The sequence below is a fragment of the Zootoca vivipara genome, chromosome 8 (assembly GCF_965207765.1).
Source record: "Zootoca vivipara chromosome 8, rZooViv2.hap1.1, whole genome shotgun sequence".
Lineage (NCBI taxonomy): Eukaryota > Metazoa > Chordata > Lepidosauria > Squamata > Lacertidae > Zootoca > Zootoca vivipara.
In genome coordinates this window covers 20,595,520-20,618,501 of record NC_142591.1, presented here as the reverse complement: position 1 = coordinate 20,618,501, position 22,982 = coordinate 20,595,520, and the positions used below count along the sequence as shown (strand labels likewise).

The following is a 22,982-nucleotide window of genomic DNA, read 5'->3' as shown; positions in this document are numbered from 1 at the left end:
CTTTTACTATTTGATGTAATACAGCTGAAGTTACATTTGATGCCTGGGTATATTTAATCTTATTTGATTCCTGAGTGAAGCAAGCAATACCTAAGCAAATGTTTTAATATGCTTCAGTTCAATGCGCTTGATGTGAACTGCTCCCCAAGAAGACTCATTATTCCCACTAGAATAAAGTTTCTCTCTTTGAGATGACATTAATAAGCAAGTCGTGGAGATGACATTAATAAGCAAGTCGTGGCGCCGGATAGAAATTTATTCGTCTATTAATAACTTTGAAAGTTTCGTCCACTTAGACCAGCTCTGTGACATTTAATATTTATCCCTCCTAAAGAGAAAACCCAAGTCATAAAGTTACTGCTTTGAACATCTTAGAAATCTCTGCTAAGAGAAGTTAAGGCAGGCATCCCCAAACTTTGGCCCTCCAGATGTTTTGGACTACAATTCCCATCATCCCTGACCACTGGTCCTGTTAGCTAGGGATCATGGGAGTTGTAGGCCAAAACATCTGGAGGGCCGCAGTTTGGGGATGCCTGAGTTAAGGTAAGGTAAGGTGAATCTCTATGTGTTCCTGGGATAGAATCTCTTTTCTCCGGCCACCACAGAACCTTTATAGAGCAGGATGCGTAGTTTTATGTGCTCTGAGTTTATTTGTTTGTTGGCTTATTTTTCTTTGATATGGAAAGTCTTAATAAACTGTGTGTGTGTGTGCGCGTGTGTGTGTGTGTGAGAGAGAGAGAGAGAGAGAGAGAGAGAGAGAGAGAGAGAGAGAGAAAGAAAGAAAGAAAGAGAAAGAGAGAGCGCTACGTCTTCTAGGGACTGGAGGGAGAGCTTTTTTCTAAACACACACACACACACAACTTACACAGCACTATCCCGAAGAGATCCTACTGAGCTCAAAGGGGCTTGCAAATACCTGAATACAGTCGTACCTTGGTTCTTGAACAGGATACGTTCCTGAAGTCTGTTCAACTTCTGGAAACCTTTGAAAACCAAGGTGTGGCTTCTGATTGGCTGCTAGAAGCTTCCTGCACTCAATCGGAAGCCACAGTGGACGTTCGGCTTCCAAAGAATATTCGCAAACCAGAACACTCACTTCTGGGTTTGTCGCATTTGGGAGCCAAAATGTTTGAGTTGCAAGGCATTCCAGAACCAAATTACGACTGTATAGGATTGTAGCCTTAGTAAGTCAGTTGCCTATTTAGTTCAACACTGAACTGAATAGGCAACTAACTTATACATCCATCTGTGTTGGCTCCTTGGGGACAGGTTGGGATAAAAGAAAAAGTAATAAAGGGTATGAAGCCATGAATTACATTTGAAGAGGAGGAGGCTGGAATCTTGACCAACTAGAGAGGTAAAAGATGTATGGATGAATAAAGCCATAATGTGATGATGTTGTTGTTGTTAGATCTATTTCCTACCCTTCACCAGAAGGTCCCAGGATGGTTTATAGCAATATAGAATTCACAATTAAAAAGGAAAAAAAGAAATGCAACTGGAATGGGTCCTAAAAATATGTCTCTAGTGTCAAAGGCCAAGGGAAGTGGTTTCCAAACACTTGACAGCAAGAGGGCTATTAGCCGCTTGAGAACTGCAGCGCAAGCATCTTTCCTGTGGCACCAGGCAATTTGCACTGAGCCTGCTGCTGAAACGGAGCTTTCCACCTCCATTTTAGCAGCAGTTTCAATGCAAACCACTTGGGGATATCGGAGGAAGACATGTTCCCCCTACCCATCAGGCGGGAGGGTGCCATGCTCCGGCCAAGGAAGATCAGGAGCTCACTTTAAGTTCCCGATTGTTCCTTTGCCATCATGTTGGTACCTGCACCAGACTAGAAGTCTCATATGAAACCAGGTGAGGGGCAGAGGGGCAGTAGTTTAGAAAAATTCCCTCATGGGGCAAATGGGGCGGCTGGGCAAGCACATTTGGCCCTCAGGCCGGAGGTTTCCGACCTCTGCTATAACCCCTCAGCCAGCAGATGTTGAGTACAGGATTGTACCCTTAGGTTGCAGCCTGACATTCCTGGAAGTGTGTCTTCCCTCCGGTGCCCCACCCCACCCCATTACCCAGCACGACCATATGGGCTGGCCCTGCATTGTACACATGTTAAATGCATAATGGTTGTACTGTGAAAAATGGAAAGCATAAATAACATTTCGAAGCACAATTTGAGGCAAAATAGGACCTGTAATTCTAGGTCTCAAGATCAATGGGTGTTGTTGTTTTTAAGTGCCTTTCTGGGGCAGCTGGGCAAGCACATTTGGCCCTCAGGCCGGAGGTTTCCAACCTCTGCTATAGCCCCTCAGCCAGCAGAAGTTGAGTACAGGATTGTACCCTTAGGTTGCAGCCTGACATTCCTGGGAGTGTGTCTCATTGTACCAGCACCGTCTTAAGCATATCTGGCGCCCTGGCGCAAAGATCCCTCCGGTGCCCCCCCCAACCCGTTTCCCAGCACGACCATATTTGTGGGCGCCGCGCGCTGCGTGGCTCCCACAGGCACAGCAACACAGTGCCCCCCTGGCGCCCTGGCGCCTTGCGCCACCCAGCCTTGCCTTAGGGCTGGCCCTGCATTGTACACATGTTAAATGCATAATGGTTGTACTGTGAAAAATGGAAAGCATAAATAACATTTCGAAGCACAATTTGAGGCAAAATAGGACCTGTAATTCTAGGTCTCAAGATCAATGGGTGTTGTTATTTTTAAGTGCCTTTCTTACTATGTTGGATTAAAAAGAAAGAAAGAAAGAAAGAAAGAAAGAAAGAAAGAAAGAAAGAAAGAAAGAAAGAAAGAAAGAAAGAAAGAAAATTTATTCCTATAAACCTTTCTGACCTGGTATTGACAGGGGCAGCATGAAAATTCTGTGAGAACGAAACAAATATTTGTCAGATGGCTTAGAGCTGGATTTTCCCAACACTTCTAATCAGACAAATTGACTACATGCGGCTGAATACATTCAATACTGCAAATGCTGCTGTGATCCGGAGACTCTTTTCCATTATGTTGGGAACAAATTATGGTGTGAACTTTCTATCCTGGTTTGTCTGTGAATGTGAAATCATTGAAGTAATGTAAGAAGAGCTTTATATTAAATCAGGCACTGGGGGATATAATAATCTCCCTCCAAAGGCTCAGATCGTTAACAGAGTTAGCAAATAATCTGTACATCCCTGCGGCTGAGAAATATATCTGTAAGCCAGAGATAAGAAAACAGATGAAGAAAGCAGAGACAGAGAAAACCGTCACATCAGTTGATGGATATCGTTCATAAGCCACCGTGAAAAACACAGGTGCCAAGCACAGTTAATGACATCCATAAACGAGAAGAGCCCCCAAATCAGGGGAAAATGGCCCAAACTTTATTGATTACACTGCCTTGGGGTCTGGCATCACAAACGGCAAAAAAGACAATCACGGGAATATGTAATCAGCACAAAGACAAAAACAAAACTATACCATGATAAATCCCTGAAACGAGATATTGATAAAGTGAATAATAATAAAACTAAACTAATAATTGTTCAAAAAAACAAAATTAGCTTAAATCTCCCAAAAGAAACCTTGATATAGAAAAAAACATAAATTTCTCAAAGAAACCTCTAAATAAAGTAAAGCTTGACGAGGTGCCGGCTAAGTGACTCGTTTCACTGGAAAATCTCTATCTGTTTCCTCAGAAGGAAAATATTTAGGGGCTGAGGTTTTCTTATAATCAAATACTAGACAGGAACTGTAGATGCGGCCAATATGGCCAACTATCGCCCAGTCTCAAATCTACCATTCTTGGGCAAGGTGATTGAGCGGGTGGTTGCTGAACAACTCCAGGCATGCCTGGAAGAAGCGAACCATTTGGATCCCTTCCAGTCGGGATTCAGGCCTCATCATGGGACTGAAACTGCCTTGGTTGCACTGGTCGATGATCTCCGGCGAGCTAGGGACAAAGGTGAGAGCTGTTTCCTAGTTCTGCTGGATCTCTCAGCGGCTTTTGACACCATCAACCATAACATCCTTCTGGACCGTCTAGAGGGGTTGGGAGCTGGGGGCACTGTCATACAGTGGTTCCGCTCCTTCCTCCTGGGCCGTGTTCAGAAAGTGGTGGTGGGGGATGAGTGTTCGGACCCCTGGGCTCTCACTTGTGGGGTGCCTCAGGGCTCTGTCCTCTCCCCCATGCATTTTAACATCTACATGCAGCCTCTGGGAGAGATCATCAGGGGCTTTGGGCTGGGTGTTCATCAGTATGCGGATGATACCCAGCTCTACCTCTCTTTCAAATCGGAACCAGTGAAGGCGGTGAAGGTCCTGTGTGAGTGCCTGGAGGTGGTTGGAGGATGGATGGCGGTTAACAGATTGAGGCTGAATCCTGACAAGACAGAAGTACTTTTTGTGGGAGACAGGAGGTGGGCAGGTGTGGAGGACTCCCTGGTCCTGCATGGGGTAACTGTGTCCCTGAAGGACCAGGTGTGCAGCCTAGGAGTCATTTTGGACTCACAGCTGTCCATGGAGGCACAGGTTAATTCTGTGTCCAGGGCAGCTGTCTATCAGCTCCATCTGGTATGCAGGTATGCCGGCGGACTGTCTCACCAGAGTGGTGCATGCTCTGGTTATCTCCCGCTTGGATTACTGCAATGTACTCTACAGGGGGCTACCTTTGAAGGTGACCCGGAAACGACAACTAATCCAGAATGCGGCGGCTAGACTGGTGACTGGAAGCGGCTGCCGGGACCACATAACACCGGCCCTGAGAGATCTACACTGGCTCCCAGTACGTTTCCGAGCACAAGTCAAAGTGTTGGTGTTGACCTTTAAAGCCCTAAACGGCTTTGGTCCTGTATACCTGAAGGTCTCCACCCCTACCGTTCAGCCCAGACACTGAGATCCAGCGCTGAGGGCCTTCTGGCGGTTCCCTCATTGTGAGTAGTGAGGTTACAGGGAACCAGACAGAGGGCCTTCTCAGTAGCAGCACCCACCCTGTGGAATGCCCTTCCATCAGATGTCAAGGAAATAAGCAGTTATCCTAATCTTAAAAGACATCTGAAGGCAGCCCTGTTTAGGGAAGCTTTTAATATTTAATGTTGTATTGTTTTAATATTCAATTGGGAGCTGCCCAGAGTGGCTGGGGAGACTCAGCCAGATGGGCAGGCTATAATTAATAAATTGTTGTTGTTGTTGTTGTTATTATTATTGACTCTGAAAAGAACTGAAAGCTACACCTCAGTCAGGGGTAAAATTCCCCAAAATAAGACTCTAGTTTTGTTTAAACCAAAGGTTAGCTAATCCTATGAGACAGTTCAAATAATGAATATCATAGCTATTTGAAAAAGATTAGGTAGAGGGCTGTAAAAGCTCTCCTGGTTGTGGTGTTATAACGCCATTGCTAAGACTGTCCAGGGGTCCTTTACTTTTTCTTTTTTTTTACCCTTACCTATGTGGCTAGCAGCGGGCTGTAGACTTATCACACAGGAAAGGCATTGAAAAGGAATGTGTTTTACTTGTCCATGCACACGAAAGCTCATACCAAAATAAAAACTTAGTTGGTCTTTAAGGTGCTACTGAAGGAATTTTTTTATTTTACTTCGACCCAGACCAACACGGCTACCTACCTGTAACTTGTCCTCTAAAGATAGCTTCGAGTCTCTCAGGGAAAAGTCGGAGGTCTAAGCAAATTTCACCCATGTTTTGGGGTTATTTTGTTGTTGTTGTTGTTGCCTGACTCTCCTAGAACATTGGCATGATGGCCGTGCATTCCATGTCATTACCTAGCAATGGAGCTTGTGACTGTTTGAACTGAGGTTCCTGCATCCTCAGCATCTCAAGGTTGGCTCTAGCAACCTTCACTCAGTCACTACATTAGAAGATGGTGTCCAAAAGACTCCTGGGGGTAAGCAGATGTTGCCATGTCCAGTGGACCTAACTCTAGAATGTAGATTAATGGCATCCCCCCATTCCCCATTTTGCAAAGAGGTTCTCCAACCAACGCCCGCCCACCCCCAGTGTACATATCAGCATATTTATAAATGCATCAGAGAAATCTGCTTTCCTGAGGGCCTGATCCATTCACCAGTCTCTGAACTTCCTGTTCCTTTGCTCTGCTTTCTCATGAAAAGGGTACAGTGGTACCTCTGGTTAAGAAATGAATTCGTTCTGGAGATCCGTTCTTAACCTGAAACTCTTCTTAACCTGAGGTACCACTTTAGCTAATGGGGCCTCCCGCTGCCGCTGCGACGCCGCACAATTTCTGTTCTCATCCTGAAGCAAAGTTCTTAACCTGAGGTACTATTTCTGGGTTAGCGGAGTCTGTAACCTGAGGTAACACTGTATTGACTTCGACGAAGATGAAATCTCTGAAATATTCCTCCAAAGAAGGAAAGGATCTTCCTCCAAGGTAATGCTGTGCTAATTCCTCGCCCACCCGCCCCCAATCATCAATTGCTTTCAAAAGCCCGCTTATGGTGGTGGAGCTTGGGCTCTCTGAAGGAACGGAGGCAAGAGAAGCTGCTGAGGACTTCCAGAGAATTGAGGGATCACAACTGTGGGTGTGAGAAGGCAGCCGTTTCCTTTCTGACACAAGCAGCCCTGTCTCAGTTCTACTCTTCAATGAGAAGTGGGCAATGAATACTGTAAATAAACAGAATGGTATAAAACCCTTAAAATAATCAAAACAGTTAGGCCACATGACACTTCAAACTTTTCTTACAGAGAAATCGAAGCATGTAAGTGATCTAGAGAATAGCTAAGCGTTGGGTATAGTACAGTGTTTCCTTACAGTTGCCCTGGATCAGCTGAGAGGTGCCAATGTCTAGCCTTGTTTTCGACTGCACTCAAGAATTCACAGCTAGGAAGAAGGTTGTTGCACCCGAGTTGTGCTTGCAGGCTACTCTTAGGCATCTAGTCAGATCACGGTGAGAACAGAAAGGAGGACCAGCCTCTAGACCAGGCACCCCCAAACTGTGGCCCTCCAGATGTTTTGGCCTACAACTCCCATGATCCCTAGCTAACAGGACCAGTGGTCAGGGAAGATGGGAAATGTAGTCCAAAACATCTGGAGGGCCGAAGTTTGGGGATGCCTGCTCTAGACTGAGCCAACAGGGTTCTTTTAGGCTGCTGTCTACACTGTATTCCCCAGTCTGCTCCAGAGGCGTCAATGAAGCCTTGAAGCCGAATCGCTGCCTTGGGTCCTGCTGGAACCCACCTCTCTTCCCTCAGGGCTCAGGAGGGAGACCCTCTGTGAGGGTAATGGGCCCATTGAGGCAGGCTCAATGAACGCACACACACACACACACACACACACACACACACACACAATCCTGGAACCTATAGTATAACGTGGTTGCAACTTAGCCCCTCAGGTGAGCCTGTGCATTTACCTGGCACTGCCTGCTGCCTGTGGGGCCCAGAGAAGCGCCCCCCAGGGGGATCTGAGAGGGGCTTAAGCCCCACAACACCCCCCCCCCCGAATTTGGGCACAAAGGGCTACAGGGTCAGTTGCTGTATCTTTGTCCAACTACAGCTGTGGGTGGGGAAGGTCTGCTTGGCCCCAGCAGGACACGACTTGCCTGTGGACATATCTCAAGCCTTTCCCTGCACCTTGCGAAGTGTGTCTTGTTCCTCCACATCCCTCCCATTGGGTGTCTTGCCTTTTTGAGTTTCCATACCTGAGGACAGGACTTGTTTCACCTTTAGAAATAATAACCAGTCAGATGCTTTAGGAGACAACATCCTCCTGGAAAGCAGGATGATGATGATGATGATGATGATGATGATGATGATGATGATGATAAACAACTGTACGTTTAAAAGAATATATATACCACCACCCTTGAATTGCATGGAATTAACATTGTTCTAACCACTAGGCCACACTGACTCTCCTAGAACCTTGGCATGATGGCTCTGCATTCCATGTCATTAATGGCTGTTACCTAGCAATGACGCTTGTGACCATCTGAACTGAGGTTCCTGCATCCTCAGCATCTCGAGGTTGGCTCTAGTGACCTTCGCTTGGCTCAACGGTAACTTTACGGGAAATCTTCTGACAATACTCATTGCCCTAGGGTTGGTACAATAGCTGTTAGATGTGGTGTTCCATTGTTTAGGATGCTCATTGAATTAAAAAGAAATAGCAGCAAAACAGTGAACTTGTGTAGTAAGATAAATTAATCACACCAATGCTCTTTGGAAATTAAAGATCGAGGAATTGATTTACCTGCAGAAAACGGTCTGATTCCAGTCTGTCCTTGGAATTTTCCATACAGAGTTGTTCATTAAATCACATCTGAATATTTGCAACCTGTTGTATCTCTAAGGGGATAGTTTTCCATTCAAAAGCTGCTTACCTTCAGAAACAGGGCACCAAGCTCCAACAGATAGGTTCATTGTACAGGCAGCTTCCATGTAGAATTGTCCATTGAATCTATCATATTTTTGAATCTGTTATAAATGTTAAATGAAATGATACAGGTAGCCAGAAAGATCCATGGTTTTCCAGTTCTGGATCAAAAAATATATATCCCTGCTGTCGAAAAGAAATGTTGATAGTATTAATCCTAATTTTAAATATATTATTGGATCCATGAGGCAGAGGTGGGGCAAAAAAGGGAAGGCTTAACTTTGAAACCTATAGAACAATTAATCCAATTTGTTTGTTTGTTTGCAAAAATGTCTAGATATCACCATGTAATGGTGGTGAACTGCATAGAATCAACAGCAAAATTACTTGCATAAATAGAGGACAGAACACAAAGCAATGGATCAGGTTAATTTGGCTGAATCTGGAACTCTTCAAAACTTCTTCAAAAGGGGGAAGGGGATATTTCATCCAGAAGGGTGTTAATTTAATTACAGAGGATTCTTTCCACAGAGGATTCAGCTTATGCAAGCCCTTAGACTAGGGAGAGTGAGAAAAACTGCAGGGAGAAAATACAAATAACCAGACTATGGAATTTTTCCAACTTCATTTCAGAGGACTCTGGCAACTAAGCTGGAAACCAGATAAGATGAACCACAACAGTCATTATATTAACAAAGCTGGAGATTTAAATTGACATAAATAAACAGAATCGTTTTCAGAAAATAATATATTGTTGACATTTGCTCCCCCCCCCCCTTTCTGGGAGCAAATGGAGTCATCCCATTAAGTATTTACACTCTGCAGTGTTTGTTATGCCACTCATTTCCTGGCTTTTTTTATTTAGGAGGAGATGAGGAAACAATCCCTGTGGATGCGGAATAATCTTGTGTGATGTGACAATTGTTTCTTCCAAGCATATTTTAATTAGAAATAGAATCCAAACTAAACACAAATTAAAAACCATGCTCCACAACTATCAGGATTCATATACTTCCATTCTACTCTACCCTTGATAATATGTTTTCTGTACATCATTTTAAAAGGCTCTAATCTGTATAGAAGGGCAATTCATTCTTAGCTGATTTATGCAACTGTAACTGGTTTGCTGCCCCTGTCCAAGGTGCTGACCCTCCGTTGCCTGTGGTTGGCTTGTTCAATAAGACCTCTCCTCCTTCCAGAGGGGAGGAGTTGTGAGCGGGAGCTCTTCCGGCTGCTGCACCGTGCCCACAGCAGCCCGCCAATAGGGCGGGCTCAGGGGGCGGGGTTTAGCCACATTTGACGCGTCCGCGGCAGCCTGGAGTTCACTTTGTGGTTGCTCAAGGGGCCTGGTAGGAATTTTTATACATTTGGCAAATTGGCTCCAGCCTCTTGGTTTTTCGCCTACCTTGTAGCAAATCGTCACAACTTTTTGGTATTGGCGATTAGGCTTTGGCATATGTGTGGTGTATTGGAGGGCAGGTTCGGGCCATCGCTTACCCCTCCACTTATTGGGTATTCTGTTAAAGGAATCCGGCGGTCGTGGATCCTGCCCGATGCCCTGCTGGTGACTAGGGCCATGACACGACCCCCGGTGACATCAGGGGGAGCTTCCAGTTGTATTTGCATCAACAAGCTCCACCTTCTGGTTGTTAACCCTTGAATGACTCCCTGCTGAGCGGGGTGGAGTCATGTATAGTTTGTTTGACCCAATGCCTAAGCCAATCCCACTCACATGCTGTAGCCAATAAAAGGTGTGGCCTTTTTCACCCTTGTGTCCTCGTGTCTTTCTTTCCTCAAGCGGGTGGAATGTAATTGCTCAACTCACAATGTAATTAAAATGGTTTCTGCTCTTCTAACTTCCAGAAGAGGTGCTGGGGCACACCATAGCATCAGAGACAAACATTTAAAGCCTGTAGCCAACTTTGTGTTTGCCCAAGGGATTGTGTGCATGCCGTAAGTGTCTTATTTGTTTTTTCCCCGAGCAAGAGATCCCTAGCACTGTTCAGTTCCTAAGGGCAGAGCGAGATGCGATGCGGATAACAAGTCAACACTGAAAATAGCAAACCCATGTCCAATTCTACTTTCTCTCCCACTAATGTTTAGTAAGAGTAATGAGTGCCATGTAGCAATGGAGGAGACAATCAGTTCAGTACACAGTATAAGCTAAATCTATCAAATTTGCTCTTTCCAAAACGATACGTGAACAGGAACAAAGCTATCCTTTGACACTTGCATTTATTCTACTTTTGCAAATTGCGCATAAAAATGAAGCTATTGGTGAATATAACATTTTAAAAGACACTGCCTTTCGGGGGGAAAGTGCATTAGTCTCAACTGCATATAAATATGTGTTTTCAGGAGAAATTCACACTGAAATGACGATTAGCATACGAGGGTTTTTTTTTTAAAAAAAAATGCACATGGCTGCAAAATGTGGAGAGCTGAATGGATGACTTGAAAAATGAGAAACGGAGAGGACCAAAATGGACAGATCCAGATCTAGCACTATGATATTGCAGCTTTTGGGAGTTCGTGACCAAGAGCTCATGAGCAGGCCTCACAAACGGGGGCATTTGCAAGGATTGCTAGATGGGATTTGTCTTGCTATGCTGCCTAGTAGTTAGAACATGCAAGGAGTTCTTTTGGATCTCAGCAGATGGAGGATTAGCAGAGAGATGAAGAAGAAAATGGTTTATTGACTGACAATTATAATAATGATAATATCATAATAATTTATTATTTATACCCCGCCCATCCGGCTGGGTTTCCCAACACCCAAAGTGGCTGGGGAAACCAACAGATTAAAAACAGAATCAAACAATAAAAACTTCCCTAACCATGGCTGCCTTCAGATGTCTTCTAAAAGTCAGATAGTTGTTTATTTCCTTGACATCTTGAAATATACTCGGAGTCGAGAGTGAATTTCATGCTCTTTATTCAGCTCATAGTCATCCAGGAGAAGAATGGCTCTTTTCCCAAAACCATCTGCTTATATACATTATTTACACAATGGGCCTTGCGTGATTGGCTACTTCAGGGCTACACCTGTGGGCCAATCAGGTTGTGGATTGACTTCTGCCTGCAGCCTGATTGGCTGCTCCTACGGGCCAATCAGGTTGCAGATTCACTTCAACCAGCCGCCTGATTGGCTGCTCCTGCAGGCCAATCAGGTTGCGGATTCACTTCCACCTGGAGTTGGATTGGGTAGCTCCTGCGGACCAATCAGACTGCTGATTCTGAATCCTATTGTTCTAGGATTCCGCTCAGTACATAACACATCTGATGGGTGGGTGTTCCACAGAGCGGGCACCATTACCGAGAAGGCCCTTTGCCTGGTCCCCTGTAACCTCACTTGTAAAAGTGAAATTCACAGTTTCCGCTGCTGCGGAGTCCCCAGGAGAAGCAGAGAGCCTTCGCTCAGTTGATGGGACCAACATCCAATGTTTACTGGTAGAACTCGAACATGGAGACTCGACTCAGCTTCTGAAGTTAGGAGCTTATATACCCTTCGCAAGGGCGTGATGCCAGGCTATGCAGCTGTTCTACATTATGTGAACCTTCCTCCCTACTTGGGAGCATAGCTGCCAAGTTATCCCTTTTTTTAAAGGGATTTTCCCTTATGCTGAATAGGCTTCCTCGCGAGAAAAGGGAAAACTTGGCAGCTATGCTTGGGAGTGAACGCACGTGCTGGCCTTATCTCTGATCAATTAGGGTTCATGACATCAGCTGTCCTTTGGGTTGAGCCAAGTACAGTTCACCCAAGGCTGGATTTAGGTTTGACGAGGTCCTAAGCTACTGAAGGTAACGGGACCCTTTATATAGCAAGCAGGGCCCATTATTTACATCATAGGAGCCTACACAACACAAAACACTGTTGCTGTATGTAGGTTTTATTTTATTTGTTTTTTATCTTATATTTGGAAATGTACCGTGTTTCTCATATTATAAGACATGTCTTATATTTATTTTTTCCTCAAAAAAACACACTATGGCTTATTTTCAAGGGATGTCTTATTTTTTTCCTCCTCCTCCTGCCGCAGCCGGCATTGCTGCTGTGCCTATCACTATGTCTTATTTTCGGGGTATGGCTTATATTCCTTGAATGCTTAAAAATCCTGCTATGGCTTATTTTATGGGTATGTCTTAAAATATGAGAAACAGGGTACATCTGGGGTTTTTTTCCCTTTAAATTTTTTTGGCACCCCCAAGAGAGTGGGGCCCTAAGCTATAGCTTGTTTAAAGGTAAAGGGACCCCTGACCATTAGGTCCAGTCGTGACCGACTCTGGGGTTGCGCGCTCATCTCGCATTATTGGCCGAGGGAGCCGGCGTACAGCTTCCAGGTCATGTGGCCAGCATGACAAAGCCGCTTCTGGCAAACCAGAGCAGCACATGGAAACGCCGTTTACCTTCCCGCTGTAGCGGTTCCTATTTATCTACTTGCATTTTGACGTGCTTTCGAACTGCTAGGTTGGCAGGAGCTGGGACCAAGCAACGGGAGCTCACCCCGTCACAGGGATTCGAACCGCCGACCTTCTGATCAGCAAGCCCTAGGCTCAGTGGTTTAACCACAGTGCCACCTAGCTTGTTTAGCATATATTAAATCCAGCACTGAGTTCACATCTTGGGCATGTTAACTTGTCAAGCTAGGCAGGCCAAATTTTCATTAAGTAACGTGTAGTTCTAATTATAATGACAGATATATAGCAGCATCTAGCACTAGTTCCTCATTGTAAGTTGGCTATATGATGATGCCCTCATTATACAGATAAATATATAAAGATTTAAAGCTATAATACACATTGAAACCAGGAAGGATCACCTACTGGCCATATCTGGTCTGGCAATACTATTGGCTCCTAACCTGCTCCGACAGCCCAGATCCAGGGTTAGGATTACAGCCTTGATTTCCCCCTCTCATTTCCCGAAACCTCCAGATGAGACAATGCTCAAACACACTTTCTGAGCGGCAGTTGCACTTGCTTCAAAATAAGGCTCTTTTGTATCAATGTCTGTGCCACATCCCAAAGAGCACTTGGTTGCTGAGTGAATTGTCATATTTGCACAAAGCATGAATCAAAGGAGAGGAAGGAATGACGAAAACCTCAAATCTTGCTTTTCATTCTTTGTGTGAGTTCAGAAAATAATGTGTCTGCCACATTGTCGCAGCTGAAACTATCTCAGATACCCTGTAATTAAAGGCATCATGTCATAGTGACCCAGCTTAGCTGAGTCATAGTTTGGGGGATCCAAAATGCTCTTATATAGATTTAATGGGAACACTCCTTGTACTTTTCCAGGGCTAGATGCTTGCTTTGAAAATAATTGTGCTGCTCATTACATTGCATGTTCCTTCAACCACTTACAGGTGTGTTAATTCCAGCTTTAATTAGTCATAAAACGTTTTGTTTTATAGGCGTCAAAATTTGTGAGAGGGAGGAAAAAAACAAAACACCCTTGCAGAAATTATTGTGATGGGGGAATAAAGGGCTCAGGTTTAGTGAAGTAGAAAAGCCGAAAAATAGCCAATATATTTCACATCTGGCAACCCATGCACCCCTTTGGTTTCAGACAGTACATGGGTAGACAAGTCTAAAAAGCCTGGGAACAAGTTTTCATGGCCCTCTTGCGGCTGTGGTGGGTCATTTACCAGAAGTAATGTATTTAGCATTAGCTCTGCAAGTGTATACTCGATTCTGCCAAACCAAGCCTCCTAGAGCAGGCATCCCCAAACTTTGACCCTCCAGATGTTTTGGCCTACAACTCCCATGATCCCTAGATAACAGGACCAGTGATCAGGGAAGATGGGAATTGTAGCCCAAAACATCTGGAGGGTCAAAGTTTGGGGGTGCCTGTCCTAGAGCAAAATATACCTCAGGTGGCCTAGTTTGGTCAGAATCGAATATAGTCGTACCTTGGAAATTGAACAGAATCCGTTCCAGAAGTCTGTTCAACTTCCAAAGCTTTCAGAAATACAAGGTGCAGCTTCCACCTGCAGGAGCTTCCTGCAGCCAATCGGAGGCCGCGGAAGTCACGTCAGACGTTCGGGTTCCAAAGAACGTTCGCAAACTGGAACACTCACTTCTGGGTTTGTGGCATTCGGGAACTAAAATGTTCGACTCACAAGGCGTCCAGGATCCAAGGTACGACTGTATACACTTTCAGAGTTGTTTTTATATTGGATCTGCCCAGTTTTGTAGACTTTACATTTACCTTGCTCCCCTTGGCAGCATTATTATTATTTATTTATTTATTTATTTATTTATTTATTTATCTGGGTGGCTTCCAACAAAAACCAAAATACATTAAAATATCACAGATTAAAAACTTCCCTAAACAGGGCTGCCTTTAGGTGTTTTCTGAATGTCAGGTAGTTCTTTACCTCCTTGACCTCCGATGGAAGGACATTCCACAGGGCGGGCGCCACTACCGAGAAGGCCCTCTGCCTGACTCCCTGTAGCTTCGCTTCTCTCAGTGAGGGAACCGCCAGAAGGCCCTCGGCGCTGGATCTCAGTGTCCGGGCTGAACAATGGGGGTGGAGACGCTCCTTCAGGTATATAGGACCAAGCATAGTGACAAGGAAGGGGCACTAAGCCCTTAGGCCTCTTGGAGTATTAAAAAGTACCTAGGACTTTAAGCCTTGAGCAGGAGTGCTACAAGTCCCCCTCTGCTTATGTCCTTTGCAGGGCCTCCCCAGGAGGTTTTGGCACCTGAGATGTAGAGTGACATGCCATCTCTCAGGGTTGTCTGTCCACCTGTCCCCTTCAGTCATCACATGCAAGTGCACCAGCACCACAGGGGCTTAGCATCACCAGTGTCAGGATGTTTGTGCCGTGACAAAGTGGGTTCTGGGGAGAGGGTACAGGACAGGTGCTCTCCACAATGTCTCTAGGCTGCTGCACAGTTGCAAAGGGCAAAGTCCCTTCCTTCCTCTTGGTCTTTTCACTCAAAGTCTTTGCTCGCTTTCCCTCCAGCACCACCAGCATCCTTCCAACAATGTGGCAGCTGCAGTGAGCAATGTGTTCCTCGGAGGCCAGATCTGACCCCTTAGGACTGCTGCTAAACATCTAGTTTGGAGATAACCTGATCCAACATTTAATGCAGAGTGCTTTTATCCCTCACTTTATTTATGTAATTTTAAACATGCTTTTAAATGATTTGTTTGTTTGTTTGTTTAATTTATATACCATCCTTCATTCGACGATCACAGGGCATCTGACGACATACATTTTAAGCTGTGTGACTTCAATTGTTCGATTCTGTGTTTAAGGTGTACTTTAATTCTGTATTTCACCTTGAGCATCTTATGGAAACAAGTTTAAGTAAACTAAGCAAGTAAATAAATACAAACGACATTTCTTATTGTCACAATCCAATATGAACACTTTCAGGGAAGCAAAACATTGTTCATAACACCATTTATAGCATAATTTACAGTCCCCCCCCAAAAAAAAACCCTCAAATTCCAGTGACCCCAATGGTTGCTAGTTCTAACTTTAGCTAGATTGATGGCATTACACGATGCCTCTTTAATATACATTTGAGCTTAATTAAAATTAGCAACATGGGTCAGAGGCATAAACTAACTCCAGTTCTTGAATCAAAACAGTACAATGGAGCAAGTCTAAGAACACGGCTGTGTGCATTTTATATCTGCACAGTTATGTGCATTCATAAGGCAATTGTTTCTTCGCAATCCTCAGCATCCATTTATTGGTGTCTGACAGTTTCAAAAATAACTTGACATTGTTCCTTTAATTGCAGCCTGTCGGAACATTTCCAATCACCACCACTGCTTTGACATTGAAATAATCGCACTTGAAGCACGACGAGCGAGGAGGAGGAAAGATGCAACTAAGAACTACAGTAGAAAGAGGTTTGTTGTTATGGATGCAGCCAAGGCAGCCTTAAAAGTGGCAAGTGTGTGTGTCTGTGTGGTAGCTGAGCCACATCCACTCAGTATTTGCCAGAGAAATCGCAGAGCTCTCGCAAGCTACAGCAACACATGATCTCCTTGAAGGTTTTCCTTAGCTCTTGACTCCGGAAGGCGTAGATAAGAGGGTCGATAATGGAGTTGCACATGATAAGGATGAGGTACAGGTTAAAGTGGGACATGAAGCAGATGCAGTAAGGGTTGTGAGGGCAGGAGATGTAGAAGAGCAAGTGAAGGAAGAGCGGAGCCCAGCACACAACAAACACGCCAATCAAGATGGTCAGGGTGATGGCCCCCTTCATATTGGCGCCCTGGCGTATCGGACCGCTGCCAGGGAGGATGGCAATCTTCCTAATGTGCAGCCGGGCCAGCAGGAACATGTGGACGTAGAGAGAAGCCATGAGGACTAGCATGGTGAAGAACATGGTGATGAGGCAAATGATGACGGCGCTGCTGTCCGAGTAAATGATGAACAGAATGCCCGAGATGGTGCAAGCAGCCCAGATGCAGGTGATGATGATGAACACACGCCTCACCGTCATGATGTTGTGGTACTGGAGAGCGTAGAAGATGGTGAAATACCTGTCCACAGCAATGGAGAGCAGGCTGCAGATGGAGGCGAGCAAAGAGCTGCAGATGACCGAGTCGATGATGTTGTCGATGCTGACGGTGAAGCCTTGCGCATCTGCGTCGGTGTTGTTCAGCAGGGTGATGACAATGGTCTCTGACCCATTGGAGACGCTCACCAGCATGTCGGCCACCGCCAAGCTGCAGATGAAGAAGTACATCGGCGAGTGCAAGTTCTTGTTCTTGGCGATGGCCACAATCACCAGCACGTTCTCCAGCAAGCTGACAAAGCCCAGCATGACGAACACTTCGGGCGAGACGAAAAGTTGCTCGTAGCAGCCTTCCGAAGAGTAAGCCTTCCCCAGGGATCGATTTGTGCCTCCTCCGCCACGTAGTCCATAGCTGCGATTCCACAAGCCAAGGTGTTCGTGAACTCCATAGTGCTGCGTGAAGTTCATCTCACAAAGAGCCACTGCCAAATCAGGTGGTGGCTTGCCAGTTTGCTGCTTGATAATGAAATCCACCTGTCACTGGTTTCCCCTCTTTGAATAGTTCTTTGGGGTTTTTCACTGGCTGAGGAGCTGCAGAACTGGTCGAATGCCGTTTCCAAAGAGTGGGATGGTGTACAGCAGCCGGAAACCAGAATCTGTTGGACAAGGTAAAGCTGCAGTGTTTTGCAATTATTGCTGGCTTATCCAACTCTGCAATCGCCTGTTGTACCCACTGGGAATGATCTGGCTGAATGCTGCCTCCCTCTCAAGAAAGCCGGGAGCGTCAAGAATTACTTTCCTGTTGTTCTCTGTAAAACCACAAGGCTAGAGTGCTCTAGTCCCTGCTACTGAGAGAGATACATATCATTGAAAACCATAAATACTACTCAGCCTTCTGTGCAATGCCTGCCTGCCTGCCGCTACTGCTTCTTATACTGTGTTGGGGGGAAAGGTAGTCAGCCTCCGATTTACTGATCAGCCAATAGAGAGAAAGGGATGTGTGCAGGCTGGACATGCTGAATACATTTCAGGATTTTACACAGCTTGGCAAAACAGCTTCTGGTGTTGCACTGCTCCCCAAAGCTACAGGAGACGCCAGAAAAGCACAGCAAATTTCTTTTGCTGCCTTAGATTTTTGTTGAGATTTTATAACAGTATCAGCATCATTCTCCATGAGATGTGGAAATTAAATTCTAAGAATATACATGATGTTACAAGTTAGGGCTTTGGATCATAATTATGATTATTGAATGATGCTGCTGTTCTGTTTGAATTTACTTTGTTTTGATTAGGAATGCCAGGATCACACAAAGGTTTTAGTGCAAGAAATAATGACTCCAGAATACATCAGCCTTTGATTCCTCCCCTCAATATTCCCAGAGTTAGTTCAATTGTGCAACACCACAATGCTGCATTCAAGTACCTGTATTCAGAATTTTCTTTTCAAATATGCTACATAGCTCTGTTCATTTGCTGACAGTCCCCCAGGGTTCTCTGCAGAGTGGAAATGACAAACCGTTTAAGCAGGAGCTGTAGATATGCCCTTAACACACTTTTTCTTCTTCTTCTTCTTCTTCTTCTTCTTCTTCTTCTTCTTCTTCTTCTTCTTCTTCTTCTTCTTCTTCTTCTTCTTCTTCTTCTTCTTCTTCTTCTTCTTCTTCTTCTTCCCTGAGTCATAATACCATCTCGGGGGGAAAGGAACCGGAATCATGATGTTTGAAATAAGTGATCTGCGTTATGGTCAAGTGAAATGTAGGACATAGTTGTATTCTATATCACAGAGGTGGGAGAGCTGTTCCCCCATGGACAATGGTTAAGGATGATGGGAAATGTCTCAACAGGAAGTGATCTGACCATGACAAGGGCCTGATGTCAATATACCCCACGCTGAGATCACCTTCTTCCTGCCCAGTTGAGAAAACAAGGTCCAGAGTGTGGCCTGCCACATGCGTTAGGCCAATGACATATTGGGACAGCCCCATGCTTGTCATGGCAGCCATAAAGTCCTGAGCCACCCCAGAGCCAGTCGCCTCGGCATGGATGTTGAAGTCGCCCAGAACCAGCAGTCTGGGAGTCCTCAACATTGCCTCTGAGACCAGCTCTGTCAGCTCAGGCAGGGAGACTGCCAGGCAGCGAGGCAGGATGAAAACCAGCGGAATCTCCCATTTGTCCAGTGCTATGAACAGATGCTGTGGATTCCTGTCGCACACACCTGAACAGAGAGCCTGAGGAGAGAAGAGAGGGGAATCTCTTTAGACCACAGTAACCCCCCCCCCTCCCTGACCTTCAAGTCTGGCCTGATGCTGCACCAAGTACCCAAGTGGGCACAATTGGGTCAGACCAACTCCACCCTGCTCACCCACTCAGTGATACAGACCAGACTGGCCTCCTCATCCACAGTCAGATCATGGATGATGGAGGTCTTACTCAGTCGACCAGACCTAGCATTCAGCAACAGCAGCCACAGACCCGAAGGCTGGCTGATAGGGCAACCTCAATTCCCCAGTCACTAACTGCCCTTTACCCAGCCTGCCCCACTTCACCACACCTCCTCCTACCCTGAACCACTGTGATTGGCCCCTCCTGCTCTCCCCAGCTTCTCTGCTCCCAGACATATCTCCCCTCCCTCAATAAAAAGCAACAGCAAAACAAAAACAGTATTTAAAACAGTTAACCCCCTAAACAATACCCCAACTCCAGAATCTGTTCGGCTAAGGTTGCCATATTTCAAAACGTAAAAACCAGGAAACCATCAACATTGTTGAGCTTTTTGCCCAAGAACTGAGACAAGGTACCAACTTTCGGAATTTCCCTCCAGAGGTCAATTCTGCCTTTGAAATCTCGGACATATGGCGGCCCTAGTTTAGCAACCTCAGCTTTTATTTTGTGTTTTTCCAACTATTTTTTTTATTAATTTTCCAAATTATTACAAATCCAACCCAATTGCTTTAATTTAAAACAATTTCTTACAATCAGGTTTCCCGCTCCTGTTGTAAACATATATCGATCATTTCCTCCCATAGCTGCATCATTTCTTATTTAGTGTTCAGTTGTCATCCGTCAATCTTCATTACATTATTCTTGCAGCTGACCGCATTTTCCTCCTTACAAACAGCGCCTCTGTTACATCTTCTAAGTATAAAATCCATTACATGTGTGTAGTCCTTCATATACATTTGTTGTTTCAGGCTTGGTGTGCTGGGAGAATTAATTACTATCTTCCATTGTTCGGTTCTTTGCAGTGTTTATCTGGATGGTACAAGGTCACATTCCATTCCTTCCACTGTTCACCAACTAGCGTATGGGCTGCGGCCATAAATAACCCACAGAGTACATGTCCAGTCTCCGCCATTAAAATTCCACTCTGGAGCTCTTCCTCTGCACACAGCTGAAAACAAGATCTTTTCTCAAGTTTGGCCTCTTGCCAGTTTTATTTGGCAGCCATTCATTCTTCTTGCTAATGAATGGTGGAGTCATACAATTTCCAGAGGGCTACAGATTTCCCATCATTCCTCAAGGAGCAGTTTTGGGCAGAATTGGGATTTTGTAGGCAAACTAAGGCCCGGGGGCCGGATCCAGCCCAATCGCCTTCTAAATCCGGCTTGCGGACGGTCCCGGAATCAGCGTGTTTTTACATGAGTAGAATGTGTGCTTTTATTTAAAATGCATCTCTGGGTTATTTGTGGGACATAGGATTTCGTTCATCTCCCCCCCCCCAAATATATAGTCTGGCTCCCAACAAGGTCTGAGGGACAGTGGACCGGCCCCCTGCTGAAAAGGTTTGCTGACCCCCTGGCATAGAATATACAAACCTTTCTCATTCACTATTGCCTGAAAATAGAGCTTAAAACCCTCGGCAACATACACAAGCATACCTTTATTTATTGCCTTTTGGCCAAGGCAGCTGCTTCTTGCAGACATACATTATTAAAACTGGTAAATAGCTACACGTAGAAAAAAGAGAGAGAGAGAAGTGTAAAATCATATGTTCACATTTGCAGAGAATATCAATAAAGATGTACCATTCCTGCTTGATTTACTTTTGTGGAAGGCATGTCTTTGTTCCCTGGAATCTAGTTTTTTGTTGTTGTTTTTAAATTCATCTATGTTCAAAGCTGTTTTATTTTTCACCTTGACTGTTAATTTCAGCCTGCCTATCAACTAACAAATGAAGCAAATGTAAAAAAGAAAAGAAAAAAGGATACACAGCATCAAATGTATGCAATTATTTCAGCTGCTCTTCAGAAGAACGAGCAAAATTAACTGAATGTGTGGCCTATTTTCCTATTTTGTTCTTTTGCATTACACAACTTCCTATAATCTGTGCTTATAAGGAACGAGATAATGGCAGTAAAATGTCAAGGTACACAGTACACAATCTTCGTCCTGTCAAATCTACTCGCAGAATCAACGAATTTGTATAATTGACTGTTGTCTGTATATAATAGCTGGTATTCCATAGAATCACAGAGTTGGAAGGGACCCAGAGGGTCATCAAGACCCACCCCCTGCAATGCAGGAATCCTGCTCACAGTCATCTCTGGGTGGGCTCAAACTACCAATCTTCTGGTTAACTGCCGGCCTACTGGCCCATTGCACCACACAGGCCCAAGCTGTTTCGACCTTTTTTCACAGCCTAAAAGGGCTTGACCACAGCAGAGCAAAATATGGATCCGGACTAGCCTGTCTCCCCATTATTGTAAGAATATCTGCACAACACTCCCCCCAGCCCAGTGTTGTCCCAGATCTTTTCCCTTTCAAATGTGGACTTTTTCGATCCTTGTAGTCTGAAATGGCCAGGATAAAAAAGATACACACACAGATCTGCACTTAAAGGCCCAATACAAGACAGGGATGGGGTCAATATTTTGCTTCAGCGTTGCAAACAGGGTAGGAAGTCTTTAGAAGCTCATCAAGCAGCAACTTCTCAGCCTCAGTTCTGCATTTGTAGAAGTTGCAATCTACTTCATACTCTGGAGCGGAGCTCAGGGCAGCCACTAGGCCTCCTTTGCAGGGGTGGACATCTCAGCTTAATGAACTACGAACCCCAAAATCTGGGATCCCCTCGAAACCATAGCTGCCAAGTCTCCCGAATCCCCCGGGAAACCCCCGTTTTTCCGGCTGTTCCCAGCCGAAAAAACGGATTTTGTTTTGTTTTTCCCCGGTTTATTCTGGCGCAGTGGCCATTTTGGAACTGGGCGGAGCATGCTCAGAAGCGACTTTTGATGCTACTTTGCCCAGTTCCAAAATGGCTGCAGCGTGACTTCTGGTGCAGTGGCCATTTTGGAACAGGGCAGAGCAGCATCAAAAGTAGCTTCTGAGCATGCTCCGCCCAGTTCCAAAATTGCAGCAGCGCTCCTTCCGGTCTGCTACTTACGGTCCAGTCCCTTATTTCTCAGGCCGGAACTTGGCAGCTATGCTCGAAACTGGTGCCATAGTTTTGCAATCGTTTTGCAGTGAAAACCCCATGTTTTGCAGCACCCCACAGAGTGACTGATACATCCAAACTGGGTTCGTAGTTAAAGTCCCCAAACACAACAATGTCTGATTTGCTCCAAACTGGTGCCAAATTTTTGCAAACGTTTTGCAGTGTTTTGCAGTGAAAACCCTGCATTTTGCCCTGCCCCACAAATGGAGCAATCACCCCCAAAACCCAACATCATCTGATTCACTCCAAAACATCACCAAGGATTTTAATCAACAGGACCTGAGAAGTTTGCCAACCCACTCAAAATGACTTAAGACAAGAATGATGGGTAACAGTTTATATTTATGGATATAAATAAAAACATCATAAAACCTGCAATCAGAATAATTAAAGCATGTTACAGGGGGGCTTTTGTCGGAGTTTGGCACCGCTTTGGAATGAATCAGATGTCAGATTTTTGGCAAAATCTTGACTAGTTGTTTGGACTAGTTGATCCTCGGTCCTTTCCAACTCTATGATTCTATATGCCTTCTTCTTCTTCTTCTTTGGCGATCACTTGTAGCCAAGTAAGATTGTCTTCCATAAACACAGTTTTAACAATGAGTCCATAAGTGACTGTGGAGGCCAATTTTGGATCCACATGCCCTTCCACAGTGGGGACATTGGTTCTGGGCAGGAGTTGATCACAGTGTGGATTTGCCAAGCATGCCTTCCTCTTAGCACGTTTCTCCCTTGCGTCCTG

At 45.0% G+C, this 22,982-nt stretch overlaps 1 protein-coding gene and 1 pseudogene across 1 annotated transcript; both read right to left on the bottom strand.

Annotated features, from left to right (window-relative positions):
• Window positions 1-15,595: 15,595 nt before the first annotated feature.
• MC4R (melanocortin 4 receptor) lies at window positions 15,596-18,474 on the bottom strand. The gene has a single exon (XM_035125377.3). The coding sequence runs from the start codon at window positions 17,278-17,280 to the stop codon at window positions 16,279-16,281; it is 1,002 nt and encodes a 333-aa protein (XP_034981268.1). The 5' UTR covers window positions 17,281-18,474; the 3' UTR covers window positions 15,596-16,278.
• A 113-nt stretch (window positions 18,475-18,587) lies between these two features.
• LOC148684749 (uncharacterized) lies at window positions 18,588-20,037 on the bottom strand (annotated as a pseudogene).
• Between the last annotated feature and the right edge of the window lie 2,945 nt (window positions 20,038-22,982).

Bases quoted from the DNA above. Each gene is read 5' to 3' on its own strand.
- MC4R (XM_035125377.3), bottom strand. From the start codon at position 17,280: ATGAACTTCACGCAGCACTATGGAGTTCACGAACACCTTGGCTTGTGG.